Here is a 25422-nt window from a genome sequence, read left to right as displayed (position 1 = left end):
TCTCACCATGCCATGTAGTTGGAACTATCAAAGCTGCATCCTGTTGGCAGCTAGTACTGATAGCAGAGACCAGCGTCTTAGCCATTTTTGAATCCTATCTAGTGTAGTAGTAGAATGTTCAATAGCTTATTGAATGTGTGAACATTTCATCATCCATGCCTCTAGCCACTTATTCTTCTCTTCCACCTCACAAGAGGTTTCTCTCCTTTCTCTAAAGCTACATCTACCAACTATATTCTGAATCCCAGCCCTTTTCACCTTCTTTAGGGTGTTGCTCCTTCAATAAACTCTTTTCCTTAGAGCATATCACTTTTTCTCATGAGCTCCTTCCTTTTTCACTGTTAAATATGCACATATCCACTGACGGAAAAAAAAAGTTGTGGGCTGGGCGCGGTGGCTCACGCCTGTAATCCCAGCAACTGGGGAGGCTGAGGCAGGAGAAGAACTTGAACCTGGGAGGCAGAGGTTGCAATGAGATCATGCCACTGCACGCCAGCCTGGGCGACAGACCAAGACTCCATCTCAAAAAAAAAAAAAGAAGAAAAAAAAGAATTGTGGATGTGTGTTTTATTTGTTTAACCTGCATTAGGTTATCATCCTTTTAGCTACTGTACTCTCACGTAGTAGAAAGAGCAGCGAACCAGAAATGAAAAAAACTAAGTTTTAGTCTGGTTCCTTCCAACAACGTTGGATAAATGACTTTCCCTCTCTGAGCCTCAGTATTTTCATTGGTAAAATGAGCAAACTGAACCAATTATCGCTAACGTTCTTCTAATCTCTAATGTTCTGTGCCTGATCTGAATCTACAAATAAGGAACAAAGACTAGGAACCTCCATCTCCTACCTATCAATACTTTTGGAGTGCTTTCTTAGGCAGCATATATACTAAAATCGGAACAATGCGGAGAACATTAGCATGGTCCCTGCAGAAGGATGACACACACATTCATCAACACTTCCATGTTTTTATTTAAATAAATAAATAAAATATTTGGCTGTATGGTGTCTCATGCCTGTAATCCCAGCACTTTGGGAGGCTGAGGTGGGTGGATCGCTTGAGCTCAGGAGTTCAAGACTGGCATGGGCAACATGGCGAAACTCCGTGTCTACAGAAAAATACAAAAATTAATCGGGCATGGTGGTGACAGCAGAGCAGAAAGCACCAAGGCTTTGGAGTTCATACAGACCTATGTTCACATTCTACCTCTGCCACTTACTGTGGGCAAGGTATTGAATCCAAACTTCTTCTTCTTCTGAAAAATGGAGGGAATGATCTCACAGGGTTAGTGTTAGATGAAGACAGCAATGTGAAAATCCATGGCAGGTAAGTGTTAGCTTCGTAACTTCCTCCTCCTCATCTTTCTGGCTCCTTTTCATAGGCCTATCACCCAGTACTGTGGTTGTCATCAAGACTGTGCCTGGACAGTGTTCTCTCAACATTCATCACATCTGTAAGCTCAAATTTACATTTATAGCAATGACTTCTATAATACTACCCTCCAGGCGCCAATTTTCAATGGTTTGTAGAATATCACCACTGTGACAGCCAAAGTCAGTGCCTCCACAACTGTTAGCCCACCATTCTTCCCGACTTCAGACCTACAGCTTAGAAATATATTCACACTCTTCTCTTCCCTCTACCCTCCTCCCAATCCAATTTCCCACTATGTCCCCATTTATTCCTTTGAGGTCACTTTCATCAAGATATTCCCCTTGAAGTCACCCTATTTCCCACCACAGTAAGACCTAACTTCACAATTCCCTGGTTTTCAATACCTACTCTCAATAATTTGGTCTCAGCCAACTAATTTCTTCCATTTCCCAATTCAGTTGAATTCACTTCAACTTTTGCATTCTCATTAGAAAATGAAAGATTGTATTAACATGAGGAACAACCAATTGCATCCTTGAGACTGACTTTGTAACCCAGGACATACTTCTCTGAGCCTATTTCTTTAGCTATAAGATAATCAGCTTTATCTACTTCGCAATGACATAAAATAAAGGCAGCTAGGAAAATGAAGTGTCACAATGCATTGTGATTATGTATAGAACAAGGCGCCACACTCTCACATGTGCAAGTGAACAGCTGTACAGACAGACCTGCTTGTTCCCTCTTATCTTTGCTCATAAGTATTCTCTACCATTGGGAATGCCCTTCCTCTTCTACTCTTGGATGATACAAATTCTCTCAATACTTCACAGACTTCTTGTTTTTACTGATCACTCTGCTATTTTATTTGGTACCAAAAATAAAAGCCATGACATTTTTCAACTATTATGTGTGTAGGGCAATGCGGAATTTTGTTTATCCAAGTAGTTTATAAGTCAAGAGCGGGAACAGGTATAGTCCCCAGCAGAAAGCTGAAAACCCAGTTTTTATTTACCAAGCACCTAAATTGCCTGCTTGGCCTAGCTTAGCTTCATTTAAGTGCGTAAGTATGGTTTTAATTTGGCAAAGAACCAATATAGAAAACCCTTGCCCCCCCCCCCAAAAAAAAACCCCCCAAAAACAGGCTTTGCAGTCTTAAAACCTGTGTTTGAATTCTGGTTGTACCATTCACTATGTGACTCTGGGCAATTTAACCTGATTCCCAGATCTCTCAACTGTTTTAAATTTTTATTTATTTATTTATCTTGACACAGGGTCTCAGCCTGCCACCCAGGCTGGAGTGGCACCATCGTACCTCACAGCATCCTCGAACTCCTGAGCTCAAGCAATCTTCCCACTTCAGCCTCCTGAGTAGCTGGGACTACAGGCACACACCACCGAGTCTGGCTAATTTTTGTTTTTTTTGTTTTTTTAAAGAAACGGAGTCTCCCTATGTTGCCCAGGCTGGTCTTGAACTCCTAGGCTCAAGAGATCCTGCCTCCTCAGGCTCCCAAAGCACTGGGATTACAGGTATGAGCCTCGAAACCCAGCCAGATCCAACTTTAATGATAATGCCTCTGATCTCAAAAGGCTGCTGTCATCAGAGGAGATACTGTTTGTAAAGCAACTAATAAAGTGCCTGGCATGGTATACAGCATTTGCTCAATGTGATTTCCCTTTCTTACTTGCTCCCTGCCCAATTTACAAAGCATTCAATATTGTCGGATGGCAATATATCTGAAATCAGATGTAGCAAATCTCTGTGCCTTCAGTACAAGAATAGGCACACACAAATTCTCTTTTTCCAGTGTTTTTATTTGCACATTTAATAGTCACAAATCTTTTTACAGATTTTTCATAGATTTATTATTTATAGAAAAAAATCAAGATTAAAATGGAGTATCGAAAAGGACCAAGAAATTACCAGCAGTGATGGCAAGGTACAAAGGCTCTGAGAGAACAGAGTAAACAAGAGCAGGGCAGCCCAGCGCAGCGTGTGGCCACTTCCCACCAGGCAGAACACTTGACTTCATTAAGGCAAAGCCTTTACTCTGTTACTTTTTCCTCCCACGTAGTTTAACCCAAATAGAAAGGCATTCTATTCTCAAACTACCGCTCTCTAAGGTCCTAGGAATATAACTGGTACTATAAGCAACCAGATGCATCCCTTGACTATTAATACCTGAATAGACAAGTTAAACTGTGATGCATTAACCGTCCTTCTGGGAGAATTAAAAAGAGGCAGAAATTGATTCTTAAGACTGAGAAAAAGGGGTATATGTGTGTGGTGGTCGTGGAAGCGGGAGAGAAAAGAGGTTCAAGGAGGGATAAGGGCAACAAACCTAACTCCTTCCAATGTCCAACTGTTCTTATGTTCTCAGATGCTGCTGATACAGTGTTCCATCACTCTGAAAACAAATGTTATCTACATCCAGTCAGTTCTAGGGTACAAAGGCTAACAATAGGGAAAATGCCTTGGGGGAGGGATGTATTCATTTCACGTACATAACACAATAGGGAAAATACCTATATTTGTACCTAGGGTACAAATGCTAACAATAGGACAAATACCTTGGGGGAGGGGTATATTCATTTCAGGTACATAAAAATGGAATTCAAAATTGTGTCCTATGTTCTCATCTAATGTGTTATTACTGTTGTAAATCAAATTACTGTGTGACCGTGGACAATTTACTTAACCTCTCAGTGCCTCAATTTTCCACATAAAATGAGAATTGTAGCACTGGGATTACAGGAGATGCATGGGAAGCACGGAAGAATAGTGTCTGGCCAAATCAATAGAGACAGAAAGCAGATTGGTGGTTGCCAGGGGCTGGGATGAAGGGAGAATGGAACTGACTGCCGACAGACCTGGGGTTTCGTGGCGAAGTTACGAAATGATCTAAAATTAGATGGTAGTGATAGTTGTGCAATTTTGTGTGTGAATATACTAAAAACCACTGAATTATACATCTTAAAAGGTGAATTTCAGCCAGGCATGGTGGCTCACGCCTGTAATCCCAGTGTTTTGGGAGGCCAAAGCAGGCGGATTGCCTGAGTCCAGGAATTCAAGACCAGCCCTGGCAACATGGCAAAACCCTATCTCTACAAAAACTACAAAAATTAGCCAATTAGGTGTAGTGACTCATGCCTGTAGTATCAACTACTCAGGACACTGAGGTGGGAGGATTGCTTGAGCCCAGGGAGGTCGAGGCTACAATGTGCCATGATTGCTCCACTGCACTCCAGCCTGGGTGACAGGGTGAGTCCCTGTCTCACAAAAATAAAAATAAAAAAAAAAAGGTGAATTTCATGGTAAAGTGTATCTCAATAAAGCTGTTATTTTAAAAATTCTTAAAAAAATAGAATAGTACCTGGCACACAGTAAGTGCCAAATAAAGGTTAGCTATTATTATTAGTAATATCATTGTCATTATTATTATTTGGCCATTCTGTGGCCTGAGTAAACCCCAAGAAATTCTCTATTTTTAATAAAAGTCTACAGAATCTAGAAAAGTGTTTCTAATTTATATACATCAATTAACATTTATACATTTATTTCCATCCAAATGTCTCAGAAACAGTCTAAGAATCACAATTTCAGTGTTTTGCACTGAGCTAAAACAGCTGCATGCAATGGATATCTTATCAAATTATGACAAGCTTTAGATAAATTCTAATGACTTGATGTTACCCAAGAACTTGAACTGACAGATTTTCACTTTTGTCTCCAGGAATGAACAGGCAGTCCAAATACTGTTAGTAGTTACATTATATAAAGTACACAATTAAATGTCCAAATACAGGCTTGCTAGCCTTCTAATCACATTTTGGGAGATACTGTTTATAAAAAGGCAAATATAGTAAACAGTAAAATGCTTACTAGTCCCATGTCCTGTGACCTCACCTTGCCCAACAACAGGAAAACCCCACCACAATGAAAAGATCAAAATCAACTCATGTAATAAATCTCTTCAGAGGCAAAAGACTAAATGATTAACGGTTGACTTTTAAGACTACACCACACATTCAAATATGTTGGCATCAATTGAGTTTTTATACTCTGAACAGCTATTAAATCCAGTCTTTACCTATCCTATTGCTAAAGAATATGCCAACAGAGTCTTGGTCTCAGAAGTAGGAGCAGCAAGTGATTACTCATGATGGCAATGATGCGCCACATTCTGCAGTGATGCTCACATGCCTGAATTTCATCTGAAGCATGAAAGTTCCCAATTCCTGCAACAGGGTTTCCTTTGTTGGAGTCCCCTGTCCTTGCTGTCTTCACTTCTATAATCAGCTATGTGCCTTTGCAGCAAATCAGGAAAAGCTGCGTTGAGGGTTACAACTTCCAGACATTTGGGTCTTAACTTCCATCACAGAAAGCAATGTACTTTTTTGAATATATTAAGAAAACATTTATTCATCCCTTCAAGCCACTCACTTTCAGAAAGACAATTGAACATCCATTTTATCAACCTTCATTTAACCCTTTTCTTGTTTAGAAAAAAAAAAACTGCCAGCACTAATTTACATAAACATGCTCTTTGAGGCTGAAGCAAATCTGATTTTCAAAGTGAAAAAAATATAAAAACTGAGTTATTTCCAAACAGAACATCAGAACTGTCTATTTCAAAAAAATTGGATTCATCCAATGAATCTTCAGCCAACAACTGTTCGAGAATGATGTTAATATCATGTATAGGCATGCTACGTTTTCTAGGATTTGACATTTTCAGTGATCAAGAATTGTTATATTTTGTAAATAGAAATACCGCTACTAAAAAAAAAAAAAAAAAAGAATGCTATAAATAGAACAATGTCTTCTGTTTGCAAAGTCAATGTGAAATGATGTGAAAATAATAAAAGCGAAATATTTCGTGGCAAAGTTATCTTGGGGTAAATGCTACAACTACAAGCGCCACTGGCGAGTATTCTCAGGGCAAACAGAAAAAGGGTTAAATCAAGTAAAATCATTCCCTAAGTCACCCAAAAGCAAAGATAAATACCTAGAACAAGCTGTCTTAAGTCCCGATATGTATAACCCACCCACCATGTACATCTACACGAACCCCCCCAAAGTTGTGGCCTTAGGAATTTCTGACCAAACAATTAGCCCGAGTAAAATTCAATAAACACTTTTAATTCCCCCTTGAGAAGCATGGTTACTTCTTTAATTTTACATTATAGTCATTCAGACATATTACAAAACAACTTGGGTAGAGAGAGAGTTTTAGCGGGAAGTAAGAGAATTTCAGACATTGGAAATGGATGATAATTTAGAACCAATTTCAAAATGAGGATCAGTTCCAAAGTATTTTCTTTACTAATTCAAGATTGAAACATTGGCTCTGTCCACACAAAGGTTTATTTTACAATTTAAAAGGTAAATTGTAATAAATAGAAATATATAACCAAAAACTCTGGACAAGGCTGGAACCAAGGGGACCCACTTTGCAATGCTTTGTTATTATCATTCTAAGAACCCATTTGGCCCTGTGTTCACTTGGTTAATGTGGGGATGGAGAAAATAGGATTTTGGAATAATATATCTATGTGTAGGTAGTCTTTAAATACAAAATGAATAAATATTTAAATTATATGATAAAGAAAAATTGGGGAATAAGAAAGTCCTATGTTTATCAACTAATAGTATATTTACAACGAGTGTTTTCTGCCTGACACGTAATCTTTGTCTATTAGAATTCCTCAATGTGCAATTTATAGAAGGCAACAGTTCATATTGCCTTAAAGGAGCCCTGTTTAGATCAGAATCAGCCTGTCCCAGATGCTCTGCTCCCTGAAAAACGTTCACACTTGTGTGCATAAATATCTGAGAGTACAAGTAGGTGCACATGTGCAAAATGTACTTGTTTAAAGGGGAGCTAATTAGCTTGATAAAGTCTAAAATCAAGACAATAAATTGTTATTCCCCAACCCAAAAAACACATCTAATGAGAAAACTGCTAAGCCCACTATGTAAAGGCAGCAGCTGTAAACTCATCCCATCCCACGTCATGCTCTAAGTATCTAGCTGTCCTATTAATCAGTCATCAGAACACTAAATCCCTCCCTGTTCACATGGTTAAATGCAGACTTCTGATTTAGCTTTACTTTCTAGTTAAGAGGCCAGACTATAGAGAATATTAAAGAGCTCCTTTTAACTATACTGCATCCAAACTGCCTCATTCCACCCTAAGAGAAGGTGCCCACATGGTAATATGCACTAGAGATCTACCAATCTCAGTTTCTGAGGTCTTCTTTTTGGATAAGTTCCAGCATTGGAACATTCACAATTTCAGTCAAAGGAAAATTACATGTTGACTACTAACATTTTAGACTGCATATTCAAAGCTAAGGCGCAAGATTAAGACTAGAGTGCCAACCTAGATGCTGTTAAACATGGCAAAAAGGTGACTGCACAAAGGGACCAAAGAGGCTGATTCTTTAGAGGCCCTTCGCTGTTTTTTCCTTTTAGCAACAAGTGTAGAATTTCCTCTGATCAAAATCTGAATATTGGTTAATGCATGTTTTCTCATTCTCCATGTATGAACCCCCTCCTAACCTCTCTCATTGCCTTTTTAAGCTTAAGAGAGAAAAATAAAAGAAAATGGATATAGACAATTTATTTTTATTTATGAAAAGAGAGGCATATTCTAATAGTCATAAGGCAATGTGTTTAAGAGCTGCACCTGAACTGGTATTCTCAAAACTGAAAATAGTTATCAACTCTATTCAACTTGTAAGATGTATCCATGTGCTTCCCAAGTCACTGGTTGTCACTCAAATGGACCACGGTGACTCCATGATGCCTTAAGGAGGTATTATATACTGTGTGTAGTATGCACATGTATTTTTAAAGAAATGACATTAAGAGAGAAAAGAACAGCCTTTCAAACATCAGTTCCTCATATAAGTGGTGACACTGCTATATGGCTCCCTTTTAATCTTCTCACCTACTCAGTTACCAAATACCTCCAAAATTAGACAAAATAGGGCCAGAGACAAAGCTCCATGGTGAATTGCATCTTTCAGATGTGCTTTCAATTCACTGGTTTTTAATTTCCCATTCCTGATTTACTGAGGAGTAAAGGTGAGAATCATCCAACTGATGACAAAGTAAAACAGGAAAACAGGATAAACAGCTAGGGCTCTGCGGTTTGGAGGCTGGCTATCAGCAAGGAAAGCTGTGGAGGCTAAACAAAACAAGACAAAACAAAAAGGAATGTTTAATACAGTAATATTGTCACAACTACTAACATTTACTAAACATTCATGAACTTGGCATCATTTGGAACACAGAATTACACTAAAAGTTGAGTATACTGGTGATCCTCAGAGATAAAGGCATTCTGCAACATAGTTTTTCAGAGAGCCAAGGGCTTCTTATTTCAAGTACTAAACCATTTTGGATGGAAATCTTTATAAAAGGAGTTTTTTACCCTTTTCTGGAAAAGTTATTGAACTATACTGAAAAGGCGCACAAAGATGTGTAAGGTCATTTGCTCCTATGGTAAATGGCCTCGTGCTGCTGTGCTTTTTGAGCTAACTGTTCTTCTGAAATTATCAGCTCTTTTAAATGCCATCCCTCTCTTGTCCATCTAAGAAAAACCTACTCATCATTTTACTAATCAAGCATCACCCTTCTGACCAGGTGCAGTGGCTCATGCCTGTAATTCCAGCACTTTGGGAGGCCAAGGCAGGTGGATCACCAGAGGTCAGGAGTTCGAGACCAGCTTGGCCAACATGGTGAAACACCATCTCTAATAAAAATACAAAAATTTGCCAGGTGTGGGGGCGGGCACCTGTAATCCCAGCTACTCAGGAGGCTGAGGCAGGAGAATTGCTTGAACTCGAGAGGCGGAGGTTGCAATGAGCCAAGATGGTGCCACTGCACTCCAGCCTGGGTGACAGAGCAAGGTCCAGTCTCAAAAAACAAAACAAAACAAAAAAACAAAATAAAGAATCATTCCTCTCAATGGGTGCTGTGGCTTATGCCTGTAATCTCAGCTACTTGGGAGGCTGAGGTGGGAGAACTGATTGAAGCCAGGAGTTCAAGGCTGCAGTATGTTACGGTTGCACCACTCCACTCCAGACTGAATGACAGAGTGAAACCCCATCTCTTTAAAAAAAAAAAAAAAAAAACAATAGGAGGTGGCTGGCAAGATGGCCAAATAGGAACAGCTCTGGTCTGTGGCTCCCAGTGAGATAAACGCAGAAGGCAGTGATTTGTGCATTTCCAACAGAGGTACCCGGCTCATCTCACTGGGACTGGTTAGACAGTGGGTGCAGCCCACGTAGGGTGAGCTGAAGCAGGGTGGGGCGTTGCCTCACCTGGGAAGCACAAGGGGTCGGGGAACTCCCTACCCTAGCCAAGGGAAGCCATGAGGGACTGTGCCATGAGGAACGGTGCATTTCAGCCCAGATACTACACTTTCCCCACTGTCTTCACAACCTGCACATCAGGAGACTCCCTCGGGTGCCCACCAGGGCCCTAAATTTCAAGCACAAAACTGGGCGGCCATTTGGGCAGACACGAAGCTAGCTGCAGGAGTTTCTTTTCATACCCCAGTGGCGTCTGGAACACCAGCGAGAGAGAAGCATTCACTCCCTTGGAAAGGGAGCTGAAGCCAGGGAGCCAAGTGGTCTAGCTCAATGGATCCCACCCCCACAGAGCCCAGCAAGCTAAGATCCACTGGCTTGAAATTCTCACTGCCAGCACAGCAGTCTGAAGTGGACCTAGGACGCTAGTGCTTGGTGGGAGGAGGGGCGACCACCATTACTGAGGCTTAAGTAGGCGATTTTCCCCTCATAGTGTGAAGAAAGCCACAGGGAAGTTTGAACCGGCCAGAGCCCACCACAGTTCAGCAAAGCTGCTGTAGCCAGACTGCCTCTCTGGGCAGGGCATCTCTGAAAGAAAGGCAGCAGCCCCAATCAGGGGCTTATAGATAAAACTTCCATCTTCCTGGGACAGAGCATCTCTGAAAGAAAGGCAGCAGCCCCAGTCAGGGGCTTATAGATAAAACTCCCATCTTCCTGGGACAGAGCACCTGGGGGATGGGGCAGCTGTAAGCACAGCTTCAGCGACTTAAACATTCCTGCCTGCCAGCTCTGAAGACAGCAGTGGATCTCCTAGCACAGTGCTTGAACTCTGCTAAAGGACAGACTGCTTCCTCAAGTGGGTCCCTGACCCCCATGCCTCCTGACTGGGAGACACCTCCCAGAAGGGGTCCACAAAAACCTCACAGAGGAGAGCTCTGGCTGGCATCTGGCAGGTGCCCCTCTGGGACGAAGCTTCCAGAGGAAGGAGCAGGCAGCAATCTTGGCTGTTCTGCAGCCTCTGCTGGTGATACCCAGGCAAACAGGGTCTGGAGTGGACCTCCAGTAAACTCAAGCGGACCTGCAGCAGAGGGGCCTGACTGTTAGAAGGAAAACTAACAAACAGAAAGGAATAGCATCAACATCAAAAAAAAGGACGTCCACACAGAAACCTCACCCAAAGGTCACCAACATCAAAGACCAAAGGTAGATAAATCCACGATGATGAGGAAGAACCACCACAAAAAGACCAAAAATTCCAAAAAACCAGAATGTCTCTTCTCCTCCAAAGGATCACAACTCCTTGCCAGCAAGGGAACAAAACTGGATGGAGAATGAGTTTGACAAACTGACAGAAGTAGACTTCAGAAGGTGGGTAATAACAAACTCCTCTGAGCTAAAGGAGCATGTTCTAACGCCATGCAAGGAAGCTAAGAACCTTGAAAAAAGATTACAGAAATTGCTAACTAGAATAACCAGTTTAGAGAACATAAATGACCTGATGGAGCTCAAAAACACAGTAGGAGAACTACGTGAAGCATACGCAAGTGTCAATAACTGAATCAATCAGGCAGAAGAAAAAACATCAGATACTGAAGATCAACTCAATGAAATAAAGCGGGAAGACAAGATTAGAGAAAAAAGAATGAAGAAGAATGAACAAAGCCTCCAAGAAATATGGGACTATGTGAAAAGACCAAACCTACCTTTGATTGGTGTACCTGAAAGTGATGGGGAGAATGTAACCAACTTGGAAAACACTCTTCAGGATATTATCCAGGAGAACTTCCCCAACCTAGCAAGGCAGGCCAACATTCAAATTCAGGAAACAGAGAACACCACAAAGATACTCCTCGAGAAGAGCAACCCCAAGACACATAACTGTCACATTCAGCAAGGTTGAAATGAAGGAAAAAATGTTAAGGGCAGCCAGAGAGAAAGGTCAGGTTACTCACAAAGGGAAGTCCATCAGACTAACAGCGGATCTTTCGGCAGAAACCCTATAAGAAGAGAGTGGGGGCCAATATTCAATATTCTTAAAGAAAAGAATTTTCAACCCAGAATTTCATATCCAGCAAAACTAAGCTTCACAAGTGAAGGACAAATAAAATCCTTTACAGACAAGCAAATTCTGAGATTTTGTCACCACCAGACCTGCCTTACAAGAGCTCCTGAAGGAAGCACTAAACATGGAAAGGAACAACCGGTATCAGTCACTGCAAAAACATATCAAATTGTAAAGACTATTGACACTATGAAGAAACGACATCAACTAATGGGCAAAATAACCAGGTAGCATCATAATGACAGCATCAAATTCACACATAACAATATTAACCTTAAATGTAAATGGGTTAAATGCCCCAATTAAAAGACACAGACTGGCAAATTGGATAAAGAGTCAAGACCCATCGGTGTGCTGTATTCAGGAGACCCATATCACAGGCAAAGACACATATAGGCTCAAAATAAAGTGATGGAGGAATATTTACCAAACAAATGGAAAGCTTAAAAAAAAAAAAAAAAAAAAAAAAAAGCAGGGGTTGCAATCCTAGTCTCCGATAAAACAGACTTTAAACCAACAAAGATCAAAAGAAACAAAGAAGGCCATTACATAATGGTAAAGGGATCAATTCAACAAGAAGAGCTAACTATGCTAAATATATATGCACTCAATACAGGAGCACCCAGATTAATAATGCAAGTCCTTAGAGACCTACAAAGAGACTTAGACACCACACAATAATAACGGGAGACTTTAACACCCCACTGTCAACATTAGACAGATCAATGAGACAGAAAGTAAACAAGGATATTCAGGAATTGAACTCAGCTCTTCAGCAAGCGGACCTAACAGACATCTACAGAACTCTCCACCCCAAATCAACAGAATATACATTCTTCTCAGCACCACATCACACTTATTCCAAAATTGAACACATAGTTGGAAGTAAAGCACTCCTTAGCAAATGTAAAAGAACAGAAATTATAACAAACTGTCTCTCAGACCACAGTGCAATCAAACTAGAACTCAATTAAGAAACTCACTCAAAACCGAACAACTACTTGGAAACTGAAAAACCTGCTCCTGAATGACTAATGGGTACATAACTAAATGAAGGCAGAAATAAAGATGTTCTTTGAAACCAATGAGAACAAAGACACAACATACCAGAATCTCTGGGACACATTTAAAGCAATGTGTAGAGGGAAATGTATAGCACTAAACGCCCACAAGAGAAAGCAGGAAATATCTAAAATTGACACCCTAACATCACAATTAAAAGAACTAGAGAAGCAAGAGCAAACACATTCAAAATCTAGCAGAAGGCAAGAAATAACCAAGATCAGAGCAGAACTGAAGGAGACAGAGATACAAAAAAAAACCTTCAAAAAAATCAATGAATCCAGGAGCTGGTTTTTTGAAAAGATCAACAGATTTGACAGACTGATAGCAAGACTAATAAAGAAGAGAGAAGAATCAAATAGACACAATAAAAAATGATAAAGGGAATATCACCACCGACCCCACAGAACTACAAACTACCATCAGAGAATACTATAAACACCTCTACGCAAATCAACTAGAAAATCTAGAAGAAATGGATACATTCTTGTACATATACTCCCTCCCAAGACTAAACCAGGAAGAAGTTGAATCCCTGAATAGACCAATAGCAGGCTCTGAAATTAAGGCAATAATTAGTAGCCTACCAACCAAAAAAAAGACCAGGACCAGATGGATTCACAGCCGAATTCCACCAGAGGTACAAGGAGGAGCTGGTACCATTCCTTCTGAAACTATTCCAATCAATAGAAAAAGAGGGAACCCTCCTTAACTCATTTTATGAGGCCAGCATCATCCTGATATCAAAGCCTGGCAGAGAGACAACAAAAAAAGAGAATTTTAGACCAATATCCCTGATGAACATTGATGCAAAAATCCTCAATAAAATACTGGCAAACCAAATCCAGCAGCACATCAAAAAGTTTATCATGATCAAGTAGGCTTCATCCCTGGGATGCAAGGCTGGTTCAACATATGCAAATCAATATACACAATCCAGCACATAAACAGAACCAAAGACAAACACCACATGATTATCTCAATAGATGCAGAAAAGGCTTTCGACAAAATGCAACAGCCCTTCATGCTAAAAACTCTCAATAAACTAGGTATTGATGGAACGTATCTCAAAATAATAAGAGCTATTTATGACAAACCCACAGTCAATATCATACTAAATGGGCAAAAACTGGAAGCATTCGCTTTGAAAACTGGCACAAGACAAGGATGCCCTCTCTCACCATTCCTATTCAACATAGTGTTGGAAGGACTGACAAGGGCAATCAGGCAGGAGAAAGAAATAAAGGGTATTCAATTAGGAAAAGAGGAAGTCAAATTGTCCCTGTCTGCAGATGACATGATTGTATATTTAGAAAACCCCATCATCTCAGCCCAAAATCTCCTTAAGCTGATAAGCAACTTCAGCAAAGTCTCAGGATACAAAATTAATGTGCAAAAATCACAAGCATTCTTATACACCAATAACAGACAAACAGAGAACAAAATCATGAGTGAACTCCCATTCACAACTGCTCACAAAGAGAATAAAATACCTAGGAATCCAACTTACAAGGGATGTTAAGAACCTCTTCAAGGAGAACTACAAACCACTGCTCAATGAAATAAAAGAGGACACAAACAAATAGAAGAACATTCCATGCTCATGGATAGGAAGAATCAATATCGTGAAAATGGCCATACTGCCCAAGGTAATTTAGAGATTCAATGCCATCCCCACCAAGCTACCAATGATTTTCTTCACAGAATTGGAAAAAAACACTCTAAAGTTCATATGGAACCAAAAAAGAGCCCGCATTGCCAAGACAATCCTAAGCCAAAAGAACAAAGCTGGAGGCATCACACTACCTGACTTCAAACTATACTACAATGCTACAGTAAACAAAACAGCATGGTACTGGTACCAAAACAGAGATATAGACCAATGGCACAGAACAGAGCCCTCAGAAATAATACCACACATCTCCAACCATCTGATCTTTGACAAACCTGACAAAAACAAGAAATGGGGAAAGGATTCCCTATTTAATAAAGGGTGCTGGGAAAACTGGCTAGCCATATATAGAAAGCTGAAACTGGATCCCTTCCTCATATCTTATACAAAAATTAACTCAAGATGGATTAAAGACTTAAATGTTAGACCTAAAACCATAAAAACCCTAGAAGAAAACCTAGACAATACCATTCAGGACATAGGCATGGGTAAGGACTTCATGTGTAAAACACCAAAAGCAATGGCAACAAAAGCCAAAATTGACAAATGGGATCTAATTAAACTAAAGAGCTTCTGCACAGCAAAAGAAACTACCATCACATCAAGCAGGCAACCTATAGAATGGGAGAAAATGTTTGCCATCTACTCATCTGACAAAGGGCTAATATCCAGAATCTACAAAGAACTCAAACAAATTTACAAGGAAAAAACACCCCATCAAAAAGTGGGCTAACGATATGAATAGACACTTCTCAAAATAAGACATTTTGCAGTCAAGAGACACTTGAAAAACTGCTCATCATCACTGGCCATCAGAGAAATGCAAATCAAAACCATAATGAGATACCATCTCATACCAATTAGAATGGCAATCATTAAAAAGTCAGGAAACAACAGATGCTGGAGAGGATGTGGAGAAATAGGAACGCTTTTACACTGTTGGTGGGACTGCAAACTAGTTCAACCATTGTGGAAGACAGTGTGGCAATCCCTCCAGGATCTAGAACTAGAAATACCATTTGACCCAGCCATCCCATTACTGGGTATATACCCAAAGGATTATAAATCATGCTGCTATAAAGACACATGCACAAGTATGTTTACTGTGGCACTATTCACAATAGCCAAGACTTGGAACCAACCCAAATGTCCATCAATGATAGACTGGATGAAGAAAATGTGGCACATATACACCATGGAATACTTTGCAGCCATAAAAAAGGGTGAGCCCTACAAAAGACCCTTTGTAGGGACATGGATGAAGCTGGAAACCATCATTCTCAGCAAACTATCTCAAGGACAAAAAAAACCAAACACCACACGTTCTCACTCATAGGTGGGAACTGAACAATGAGAACACTTGGACATAGGAAGGGGAACATCACACACCGGAGCCTGTTGTGAGGTGGGGGGAGGGGGGAGGGATAGCATTAAGAGATATGCCTAACGTAAATGATGAGTTAATGGATGCAGCACAACATGGCACATGTATACATATGTAACAAACCTGCACGTTGTGCACATGTACCCTAGAACTTAAAGTACAATAAAAAACAAAACAAAACAAAAATAAATAAAATTGACATTAAAACCAAAAAAAAAAAAAAAAAAAAAACAGACCTACAAAGAGACTTATACTCCCACATAATAATAGTGGGAGACTTTAACAACCCACTGTGAATATTAGACAGAAAATTAACAAGGATATTCAGGACTTGAACTCAGCTCTGGACCAAATGGACCTAACATGCATCTATCCCAAATCAACAGAATCTCTACCCCAAATCAACAATACACACCCCAAATCAACCCAATATGCACCCCAAATCAACAATCACTCCACCCCAAACCAACAGAATATACATTTTTCTCAGCACCACATCACACTTATTCTAAAACTGACCACATAATTGGAAGTAAAATACTCCTCAACAAATGCAAAAGAATGGAAATCATAACAACAGAATGAAAAGACTGGAAATCATAGTCTCTCAGACCACAGTGCAATCAAATTAGAACTCAGGATTAAGAAACTCACTCAAAACCACACAACTACATGGAAACTGAATGACCTGCTCTTGAATGACTACTGGGTAAACAATGAAGTTAAGGCAGAAATAAACAAGTTTTTTGAAATCAATGAGAACAAAGACATACCAGAATCTCTGGGACACAGCTAAAGCAGTGTTTAGAGGGAAATTTATAGCACTAAATGCCCATAGGACAAAGCAGGAAAGATCTAAAACTGACACCCTAAGATCACAATTAAAAGAACTAGAGAAGCAAGAGCAAACACATTAAAAAACTAACAGAAGACAAGAAATAACTAAGATCAGAGCAGAACTGAAGAAGATAGAGACACGAAAAACCCTTCAAAAAAATCAGTGAATACAGGAACTGTTTTTTTGGAAAGATTAACAAAATAGACCACTAGCCAGACTAATAAAGAAGAAAAGAGAGAAGAATCAAATAGACACAATAAAAACTGATAAATGGGAGATAACACTAATCCCACAGAAATACAAACTACCATCAGAGAATATTATAAACACCTCTACACAAATAAACTAGAAAATCTAGAAGAAATGGATAAATTCCTGGACACATACTCCCTCCCAAGACTAAACCAGGAAGACATCAAATCCCTGAATAGACCAATAACAAGTTTTGAAATTGAGGCAGTAATTAATAGCCTACCAACCAAAAAAAGCCCAGGACCAGATGGATTCACAGTTGAATTCTACCAGAGGTACAAAGAGAAGCTGGTACCATTCCTTCTGAAACTATTCCAATCATTAGAAAAAGAGGGAATCCTCCCTAACTCATTTTATGAGGCCAGCATCATCCTGATATCAAAGCCTGGCAGAGACACAACAAAAAAAGAAAATTTCAGGCCAATATCCTTGATGAACATCGATGTGAAAATCCTCAATAAAATACTTGCAAACCGAATCCTGCAGCACATCAAAAACCTTATCTACCAAGATCAACTCGGCTTCATTCCTGGGATGCAAGGCTGGTTCAACATACGCAAATCAATAAACGTAATTCATCATATAAACAGAATCAATGACAAAAACCACATGATTATCTCAATAGATGCAGAAAAGGCCTTTGACAAAATTCAACACCCCTTCATGCTAAAAACTCTCAATAAACTAGGTATTGATGGAACATATCTCAAAATAATAAGAGCTATTTATGACAAACCCATAGCCAATATCATACTGAATGGGCAAAAGCTGGAAGCATCCCTTTTGAAAACCAGCACAAGACAAGGATGCCCTCTCTCACCACTCCTATTCAACGTAGGGTTGGAAGCTCTGGCCAGGGCGATCAGGCAAGAGAAAGAAATAAAGGGTATTCAATTAGGAAATGAGGAAGTCAAATTGTCTCTGTTTGCAGATGACATGATTGTGTGTTTAGAAAACCCCATCATCTCAGCCCATAATCTCCTTAAGCTGATAAGCAACTTCAGCAAAGTCTCAGGATACAAAATCAATGTGAAAAAATTACAAGCCTTCCTATATACCAATCATAGACAGAGAGCCAAATCATGAGTGAACTCCCATTCACAATTGCTACAATGAGAATAAAATACCTAGGAATACAACTTAAAAGGGATATGAAGGACCTCTTCAAGGAGAACTACAAACCACTGCTCAAGGAAATAAGACAGAACACAAACAAATGGAAAAACTTTCCTTGCTCATGGTTGGGAATAATCAATATCATGAAAATGGCCATACTGCCCAAAGTAGTTTACAGTTTCAATCCTATCCCCGTCAAGCTACCATTGACTTTCTTCATAGAAGTAGAAAAAACTACTTTAAATTTCATATGGAACCAAAAAAGTGTCCATATAGCCAAGACAATCCTAAGCAAAAAGAACAAAGCTGGAGGCATCACTCTATCTGACCTCCAACTATACTACAAGGCTGTAGTAACCAAAACAGCATAGTACTGGTACCAAAACAGATATATAGACCAATGGAACAGAACAGAGGCATCACAAATAATGCCGCCCATCCAAAACCATCTGATCTTTGACAAGCCTGATAAAAACAAGCAATGGGGAGAGGATAACTGGACCCTTTCCTTATACCTTATACAAAAATTAACTCGAGATGGATTAAAGACTTAAATGTAAAACCTAAAACCATAAAAACCCTACAAGAAAACCTAGATAGTACCATTCAGGACACAAGTACAGGCAAAGACTTCATGACTAAAACACCAAAAGCAACGGCAACAAAAGCCAAAATTGACAAATTGGGTCTAATTAAACTAAAGAGCTTCTGCACAGCAAAAGAAACTATTATCAGAGTGAACAGGCAACCTACAGAATGGAAAAAAATTTTTGCAATCTACCCATCTGACAAAGGGCTAATATCCAGAACCTACAAAGAACTTAAACAAATTTGTAAGACAAAAATCAAACAACCCCATCAAAAAGTGGGCAAAGGATATGAACAGATACTTCTCAAAAGAAGACATTTATGTGATCAACAAACATGAAAGCTCATCATCACTGCTCATGAGAGAAATGCAAATCAAAACCACAATGAGATACCATCTCACGCCAGTTAGAATGGCAATCATTAAAAACTCAGGAAACAACAGATGCTGGAGACGATGTGAAGAAACAGGAACATTTTTACACTGTTAGTGGGACTGTAAATTAGTTCAAGCATTGTGGAAGATGGCGTGGCGATTCCTCAAGGATCTAGAACCAGAAATACCATTTGACCCAGCAATCCCATTACTGGGTGATACTATACAGATACATGCACACCTACGTTTATTGCTGTACTGTTCACAATAGCAAAGACTTGGAACCAACCCAAATGCCCATGAATGATAGACTGGATAAAGAAAATATGGCACATGTACACCATGGAATATTATGCACCCATATAAAAGGATGAGTTCATGTCTTTTGCAGGGACATGTATGAAGCTGGAAACCATCATTCTCAGCCAACTACCACATGAACAGAAAACCAAACACCACATGTTCTCATTCATAAGTGGGGGTTGAACAATGAGAACATATAGACACAGGGAGGGGGGGTACGTCACACACCAGGGCCTGTTGGGGGTTGGGGGGCTAGGGGAGGGGTAGCATTAGGAGAAATACCAAATGTAGATGATGGGTTGATGGGTGCAGCAAACCACCATGGCACATGTATACCTATGTAACAAACCTGCACGTTCTGCACGTGTCCCAGAATTTAAAGTATAATAATAATATAACAACATATATATATATATAAGCCAAATAAAGAAATGAAAATAATAAAATAATCAGCCGGGTACGGTGTCTCATGTCTGTAATCCCAGTACTTTGAGAGGCCAAGGCGGGTGGATCACCTGAAGTCAGGAGTTTGAGAACAGCCTGGCCAACATGGTGAAACCCCATCTCTACTAAAAATACAAAAATTAATCAGGTGTGGTGGCACATAGCTGTAATCCCAGCTACTCGGGAGGCTGAGGCAGGAGAACTGCTTGAACCCAGGAGGTGGAGGTTACAGTGAGCCGAGATAGTGCCACTGCACTCCAGCCTGGGCGACAGAGTGAGACTCCATCTCAAATACTAATCATCATCATCATCATCACACCTCTGGGAAATCTTTCCTGAATAATCATGTTACCATGTATAAATCTCCATCTCCCACCTAGAACACCTATTGCCTTTAAGTGCTTTCATGTCGGGCTGCTCTGTTAGATTTTGAACTCCAAGGACAAAGACCATGCCTAAAATTATGCCTGACACATAGTTTGTGATTAATGTTTGCTGAATTAAAGTTGCTCTCTCCTATGATTCTACTTTGTGATCACCTGTGAGCCTGGATACTGGATAACTAAGTAAGTATAATTACATGTATGGTAATTATGAGATTCTCAGTGAGAGAATGATTTCCCCATGGGAAAAGCACCCAAGCTTAATATACAGTCTTTGGAATATCAGTTCTGGCTCTCTCAGACCTTTGTTGGATTATTGTTAGCTTTCAACCATGTTCCAGAGCAATGAGATGTTACTACACTTAAAAATATTAAGCAGTCTGTCTATCCATTAAAGCAGAAGCTAGTGAACACTTCTAAATTTAAGCTGGAATCTTAAGAGAACTTTAGGAATGTAAAAACAATGAGTACATAGCATTCATTATCATTGCTATAGGCCCTTCCTAGTGTTTAGCAAAATGTTCTACTGAAGCAGAAAAGTGCTATATAATGATGCTTACAATCTACACTGGAAGGTGGTATAGTATAGTTCTTAAAGGTTCATGACTGCCTGGTTTGCAATTTGACTCTCTTACTCACTAGTAATGCAACCTAGGGCAAGCTGCTCAACTTCTCTGTAACTGTTCTTCATCTATAAGATGGGACTAACAATAGTATTTCTTAAACAGTGCTTGGCCTTTGATAAGCAATCCATAAATGGTATTATTTTTATTTTAATTACTTTGTCAGGGAAAGATCCCAGTCATTTCACAAGTCACCTAATGCCTTTTATATACCAGGACTGGGCTAAATGTAGTGTAATCCACTCTCCCAACCTTTTTTTTTTTTTTTAGAAAGAAAAAAGATGTGACTCTCCATACCTTATAAGTCCAGATATCCAACTCAGATAAGATAGACAGCAGCCCCATCACTGCCTACTCAGGGAAGAGGGTTCTATGGATGATACTGCCAAGAATCGTATCACTCACATCTAACTTTGGACTTATACTGCTCCTCATCTGGTCTTCATCTTTAAATCATGTTTTTGTTTGTTCTGTTATTGTGGAAATAAGTACATACTTACCAACTATAGACCAGGCAAACATCACAATCACCACAAAAAGCCGAACCATGAAGTTTACAGGTCCTGGATCAGCCAAAAGTACCAGCCGGCAAATCAGCATTGCTACTGTCAAGGGAAGTATACAGTAACCCAGTACACAGAGGCTCTGAAAAAAAGATCTTAAAAACAAAATACATTAATAAAGATCATAAATACAGCTGATTGGTGTTATGACACAGCTTATTACATAGATTTCTCTATATAATGGACTGTTTCCTCCTTCTTGGTACATAACATCTACATCCTAACATTAATTATTAAGTACATGCTTTTGGCTGGGTGTGGTGGCTTACGCCTGTAATACCAACACTTTGGGAGGCCAAGGTGGGTGGATCACCTGAGGTCAGGAGTTCGAGACCAGCCTGGCCAACATGGTGAAACCCCGTCTCTACTAAAAATGCAAAAAAATTAGCCGGGCATTGTGGCGGGTGCCTGTAATCCCAGCTACTCAGGAGGCTGAGGCAGGAAAATCGCTTGAACCTGGGAGGTGGAGGTTGCAGTGAGCTGAGCTCGTGCCACTGCACTCCAGCCTGGGTGACAGAGCAAGACTCCATCTCAAAAAAAAAAAAAAAAAAAAAAAAAAATTAAGTACATGCTTTAATTTTCTTTCCCTATACTCTTCCTCCTTTCCTCTCAAATCCCTTAAAAGTCAATCATCTAGGGCCGGGTGCGGTGGCTCAAGCCTGTAATCCCAGCACTTTGGGAGGCCGAGACGGGTGGATCACGAGGTCAGGAGATCGAGACCATCCTGGCTAACACCGTGAAACCCCGTCTCTACTAAAAAAAAAAAATACAAAAAAACTAGCCGGGCGAGGTGGCGGGCGCCTGTAGTCCCAGCTACTCGGGAGGCTGAGACAGGAGAATGGCGTAAACCCGGGAGGCGGAGCTTGCAGTGAGCTGAGATCCGGCCACTGCACTCCAGCCTGGGCGATAGAGTGAGACTCCATCTCAAAAGAAAAAAAAAAAAAAAAGTCAATCATCTAACACCAGATGATCTGCTCTAGTTCCTACAGATATCTTTCTCTGAACCTCTAAGATGGTGGTTCTTAATCCTTTCTAGTTTATAGACCTATTATACTTGAGAATTTGTTGAAAGCTATGGACCACTTGCCCCCCAAAACGTACACACTCTTCTTACACAAAAAAGTCTGCCTATGATTTCAGGGCCTGAAAAGGGTGTCTGAAGCTTATTAAAGGACCTCAGATAATTTAAGATAATTTAATCAACAAGGTTATCTCTGTCCAGTAGTAGTGGTTTTAAGAACACGTCTCTTTGGCCCTTATTTAGTTCGATTTTTCTTTTAAAAAAAATATCAGGCCAGGTATGGTGACTCATGCCTGTAATCACAGCATTTTGGGAGGCCAAGGTGGGAGGATCACTTGAACCCAGGAGTTCAAAACCAGCCTAGGCAATACAGTGGGACCCCATCTCTACAAAAAAAATTTTTTTTTTAATTAGCCAGGCATAGTAGCACATGCCTGTGTCCCAGCTACTCAGGATGCTGGGGCAGGAGGATTTCAGCTACTTGGGACGCTGAGCCTGGGAGACAGAGGCTGCAGTAAGTCATGATCACACCAGTACACTCCAGCCTAGGTGACAGACTGAGACCCTGTCTCAAAAAAAAAAAAAAAAAAAAAAAAAAAATCTAACTAGCCTGTCTCCCTTAATCTAAGATATACTACCTGGCAAGGGGGGAAAACAATGCATTTTAATAATACTCACATGTTCCCTCCAAGAAGTTTTGAGTTGAGGGTGATGGTAACTGCACCAAACCAGACAATGACAAACACCTCTGCAAACTGGGGCCCTCCATCTTTTTCACTATCTACAGAGTCTCTTTGCAGCATTCTGAGAAAAGGAAACAGCATAAGAATTGCTTAATCTTTTACTTAGGGCAACACAGTTAAGGCATGGGTTCTCAAACTTTGAATCAGATTGCTGTGCTATAACCTCGCCTGAAGATCTGTAATATGTAGGTTGTACTAAAAGGAAAATGACACAAGCATTTGGCAAGGCTCCCTTACTGCAAATTCCAAATGCCTCAGGACTACAAGGGGTGCTCCATTTGACCTTGCTGAATTACTGAAGACCTTTTATTTTAAGCAGTGGTTATAAACTGAAGGGTCAAAATGTACCTCACAGATATGAGGTTTTGGGCTTATATAATATTTAAGATGATTCTGAATTTAAGTTGACATTATTTTATTTCACATGAGAATATGAATTTCTAGATCTTCTTGAAAAAACTATTAGACTTTCTAACACTGAGCCTGCATTCTAACACAGCAACAATTAAATGTAGCTGACATAAGTGCAAAGGGCTTACAGTCACCATATCACTACTACATGCATTTAGGTTACTACTCTAGCCTTTAGACACATCTGAATTTGCAATTCTTGGGTTAAGGTTTCAGTTGAGATATTTAAAAATGGAAATAGGCCAGGTATGGTGGCTCAGCCTGTAATCTCAGCACTTTGGGAGGCCAAGGCAGGCAGATCGCTTGAGGCCAGGAGTTCGAGACCAGCCTGGGCAACATGACGAAACCCCCGTCTCTACAAAAAATAAAAAAATTAGCTGGTCATGGTGGTACACGCCTATAGTCGTAGCTACTAGGAAGGCTGAGCTGGGAGAATCACTTGAGCCTGGGAGGTTGAGGCTACAGTGAGCTGTAATCACACCACCGACTCAGCCTGGGTAACCGAGTGAGACTGCCTCAAAACAAAATAAAAATAATAAACAAAAACGGAAACGGTCTATAAACCTTTTTAGTGGTTGATTTTTAAAAAATCAAAACATACAGATTATTACTAAAGGGTTTTGCTTTGGAATTGAGTAGTTGAACATCCACTTAACTATCCTTTCTTTGTCTAAGAATTTTACAGATGTAAACTGTTTTGAATATTTGGACTTGGTGTTATTACCAAGAAAAATAATAATTGTAAGCTCACAACCTCTTCTTATTAAACAGTATAGAGAAGTCACACTGTAAGTCTTTCTTGCCCTGCTATGCTACTTGGCAGTACGCACAGGCTTTTGTATTCTATGCTATGCATATTCCATTCCAAGTCCTGACAACCAGATGCAAAGAATGGCCAGCACTCATCACTTGTTGCCTGGAATCCCTATTGCTTCAGCATGGTATGATGGAAAAAATATTAACTAGCCTGGAAAGCAAGAGACCCAGATACTGATCCTAATTCTGTCACTAGATATGTCACTTGATGTCCTGGGACTCCAGTTTTCTCTGCAACTAAGTGGGGTTAAACTATGTAACCTATAAGGTTAATCTTTCAAAAGTAAAAAAATATATATATATGCTCGGGATGTCTAATATAAACCCCTCCATCAAGGCATTAGGCTACATCCCTTGACATGGTTACTAAAAGCATAAGAAATAGTACTCAACACTATTACCTAAATTAATATATGCTCAATTTAAATTTAAAAAATTAGAGAAGTCAGCAAGAAACTTAGTGAATTTAGACCCACAAAGGGTTAAGCCTGGAAAGGACCCTCAACCATTTCCCTTTACAGATATGGAAGAGGAGACCCAGAGTGACTAGGTGGGAAGAGATGTGTAATGAACCCTAGAGGTACAGAATAGGTAGTGAGGTTGAATCTCAGGTCTACCACTGATTATGTGATCTTGGTTAAATCCTCAACCTTTTTGAACCTGAGCTTATTTGTCAAAAAGAAAATAATTTTAATTCTTGCTATGAGGCTAAAATAAGAGGAAGTATTTAAAAGTTTTATGCAAACTGGGAAAAATTATACAAGCATTGGTTATTAGTAGCCCAAAATCACATAGCTAGCTGACAGTAGAGTCAGAATGTGAACTCCGAACTGAATTCCAGGGCAGTATTTTTTCCCACTCTATCAATGGTTATATTCCTCTCTCTAGTGTAACCTTTCTCTCCTTCCTCTGTCCTCTTCCTTTACATACAACCTGTATGGAAGAGTACAACGCTCTAAAACACGATCTTGCTTTTCACTCTACTACTTCTGATTTATTCTCATTCTCATTCATATTTTTAGTAAGATTACAGAGAATTACGTTTGCAAACAAAGGGTGCTTAAACCTTAA

General features: G+C 39.9%; 1 protein-coding gene and 1 non-coding gene across 5 annotated transcripts in view; one reads left to right on the top strand and one right to left on the bottom strand.

Moving 5' to 3' along the window:
• Positions 1–861: 861 nt before the first annotated feature.
• LOC115898837 lies at positions 862–968 on the top strand. Its single transcript, XR_004058502.1, has one exon. It is a non-coding gene; the product is annotated as a U6 spliceosomal RNA (small nuclear RNA).
• Positions 969–3171: 2203 nt separating this feature from the next.
• YIPF6 (Yip1 domain family member 6) overlaps positions 3172–25422 on the bottom strand; it is a 42547-nt gene continuing 20296 nt past the window's right edge. For all 4 annotated transcript variants that reach the window (XM_010376790.2, XM_030934109.1, XM_010376791.2 and 1 more), the window contains exons 5-7: positions 23060–23185; positions 21298–21455; positions 3172–8568 (exon numbers count right to left, since the gene is read on the bottom strand). In XM_010376790.2, coding sequence (XP_010375092.1) covers positions 8450–8568; positions 21298–21455; positions 23060–23185 — 403 coding nt within the window. In that variant the 3' untranslated portion in view covers positions 3172–8449. The remainder of the gene's footprint in view (positions 8569–21297; positions 21456–23059; positions 23186–25422) is intronic.

This window comes from Rhinopithecus roxellana, chromosome 7 (genome assembly GCF_007565055.1).
Source record: "Rhinopithecus roxellana isolate Shanxi Qingling chromosome 7, ASM756505v1, whole genome shotgun sequence".
Classification (NCBI taxonomy): Eukaryota; Metazoa; Chordata; class Mammalia; order Primates; family Cercopithecidae; genus Rhinopithecus; species Rhinopithecus roxellana.
Note: the sequence above shows the minus strand (reverse complement) of the source record. Positions and strands in the feature narration are given on the sequence as shown.